Source organism: Geospiza fortis, unplaced genomic scaffold, assembly GCF_000277835.1.
Source record: "Geospiza fortis unplaced genomic scaffold, GeoFor_1.0 scaffold601, whole genome shotgun sequence".
Lineage (NCBI taxonomy): Eukaryota > Metazoa > Chordata > Aves > Passeriformes > Thraupidae > Geospiza > Geospiza fortis.
In genome coordinates, this window is record NW_005054566.1 from 41,978 (window position 1) to 44,784 (window position 2,807).

Consider the following 2,807-nt stretch of genomic DNA (forward strand, 5'->3'; position numbering starts at 1 on the left):
CAGCCAGATCAGCCCGGGGTACATCCCACTGTCCACCTGGGCCACCAGCCACGGCTTCAGGCGCACCCTGCGCGGGTGGAGGGCCATGCTCTGCAAGGGGGACAGCAGAGCCACTGCTGGAGGTTACTCGAGCCTCCTTGGCTTCAAAGAAACGGAATTCATGTAATGAGAAAGGGCCCTGTGCTGTGTAACTGCTGTTGCTTTTATGGTACTGCACCCTGAGAGCACCAGTTCAGATTCAGCTGGGTGACTCCTCTGCGGGGAGAGTCACACACACCTCCCTGAGGGGGCCCAGAGCTGTTACAGGGACAGCAGCTCACATTCAGGCTTCCAGGGTAATATTTGTGCTCAACGAGCACACGGAGGCAAGCCCTGAGCAGAGCTGGGCTGTAAGCCCCGAGCAGGAGATAAAGGCACCAACAAGCCACAGCAGGAACAGGCAGCAGAGTTTCCAAAGCCTCCACACAGACCTTGAGAAGGGGCTGATCTGATCTCTGCTCCTGCACTCCTGTCAGACTCTCAGCGAGGAGGAGAAAGGCTCACCCCGACTGGGAGGGCTTAGCTGAGGCACAGGGGCTGCTCTACCACAGGCACAGACTCTGAAAGTCATTTTATGACTTTTCCATGAATGCCCTGAATGCAGCATAATCACTGGCAAACAGCAGTGACCTGTAATAACCAGGATGTTTATCCAGAAGGACATGAACTGCAGGTCTGCCTGCACTGCTGCTAAAAATCGACTGCTGTTTACTTAATGTTTTTGTTAAGCAGCCCTGCACTGCTCATACAGTTGCAGCCAGCCAACAATATTTTCCTTGTGTAGAACAAAGCCAAACAAACAGAATTAATGTGTGTCCCTCTCTAAGAAGGGCAACATTCAGTATCTTTAGATTTTGGGAGGGGATTTCTGCACCACACATGTGCTCACAGGGTGCATCTCCCATATTCCTTTGTAAATCCTGAAACAGAGGTGAGAAATTACAAATATTCCCATTAATAAAGCAGTTACAGGACAAGTAAAACCTTTGCCATAAGCCCTGAATATTGCTGGAGGAATTGCAAAATGTGTCTGGTAGCAGAGATGGAGAAGATTAAAAAAAATCCTATCCAAGAACTAGTCCAGGAACAGGTTTTATTTGTTCAAATACCTGCAGATCCCATTCAGAGGCAAGCGCTCACACAAAATTAATCCAAACACAACTCAGTTTATCTGTTTATCTTCTCTGCAAAGAAAATGTTCGGCTTCAACTGCAAACCATTTTTAAATAATAGTTTGAAAATGTGTGGGCACATTACCAGACTGTTTCCCAGGAGCTGCAAAGGATCAGGAAGCAATCATCAAAATTATTTTAGTGTTCCTGAAACTCTGCTGTGTTGGTTCTCCATGTTGAAAATGCTATCAGAATTAAACCTTCAGAAGTGTGCTTGCAAAGACACAAAGTCCAGATTAATCCTGGACTTGGAATTGAGACCAAAATCAGGTACTGATTCCTCTTGAAAAGGAAAAAAAAAAGTGACATTTTGAAGAATCCTTTCTGCGACTGCTTTCCACCATTTCTTTTAACGTTACATCTCACTTAACATTACAAGCAGTCCCTGCTAATAACGTGTGCTGCGCACACACGTTTGCAAGACACAGAGTAAATTCAAATCCCCCAAACAGGAGAGATTTGTGCCCCTGCCCCAGCAGAGGAGTCGGGTGACAAGGTGGGCGCTGGCAGGGATTGTCCCGGGGCCTGCAGACAGCGTCTGCCAGCGCTCAGCACTACAATGCTTTATGACCTTTTATCACCAATGACTTGTTGACACAATAACTGAGAGCAAATCAACTTGAATCCCATTGCTGCGCTCAGACGGTGAGTCAGCCTCTCACAACCTTCAACTTCGATCCGGTGGGTTCCACCAATGCCAGACACCTGGGAATGCCTGGGCACATCCACAGTGGGTTCCACCAATGCCAGACACCTGGGAAATGCCTGGGCACATTCACCATGGGTTCCACCAATGCCAGACACCTGGGAATGCCTGGGCACACTCACCATGGGTTCCACCAATGCCAGACTCCTGGGAATGCCTGGGCACACTCACCATGGGTTCCACCAATGCCAGACTCCTGGGAATGCCTGGGCACACTCACCATGGGTTCCACCAATGCCAGACTCCTGGGAATGCCTGGGCACACTCACCATGGGTTCCACCAATGCCAGACTCCTGGGAATGCCTGGGCACACTCACCATGGGTTCCACCAATGCCAGACTCCTGGGAATGCCTGGGCACACTCACCATGGGTTCCACCAATGCCAGACTCCTGGGAATGCCTGGGCACACTCACCATGGGTTCCACCAATGCCAGACCCCTGGGGAATGCCTGGGCACACTCACAGCTCTGCCAAGGCAGAGGCTCCTTGGTGCACAAACCCAGGGACTGCCCAGCTCCCTTTATTCCCACTCAATCTGGGTGCTGGGTAGGGATAATTAGCACATCAGTGTGCTGCTAATGCATCTCTGGTCTGTGATGTAATTACTGCCTGTACCCTAATTATTAGTATTTCTCCTTGGAGACATTGAGCCCAACAAGAGCCACTCCAAGTTAGGAAGGAGCAGACAGCCTGCAGCCATTCCCCGGAGGGCTGCAGAGGAGTGACCAAGGTCAGGGACAGCCCTGGTCAGCTGTGATGACACTCCGGGCCCTGGTGAGGTCCCAGACAGTTCAACAGCCCACGGAGCACCAGAAAAACCATCCTGAAGCCCAACTCAGCTTTGCTGCACAGATGCTTTTGCTCCTTGCCTGCAGCTCCAAATATAC

The 2,807-nt window shown here is 50.4% G+C and overlaps 1 protein-coding gene across 1 annotated transcript in view; it reads right to left on the reverse strand.

Annotated features, from left to right (window-relative positions):
- The window catches only part of IRF6 (interferon regulatory factor 6), a 3,931-nt gene extending 3,844 nt beyond the window's left edge, over nt 1-87 (reverse strand). Inside the window, 1 exon segment of the mRNA XM_014310675.2 lies at nt 2-87. Within this exon segment, the coding sequence (XP_014166150.1) occupies nt 2-87 (86 nt within the window).
- Between the last annotated feature and the right edge of the window lie 2,720 nt (nt 88-2,807).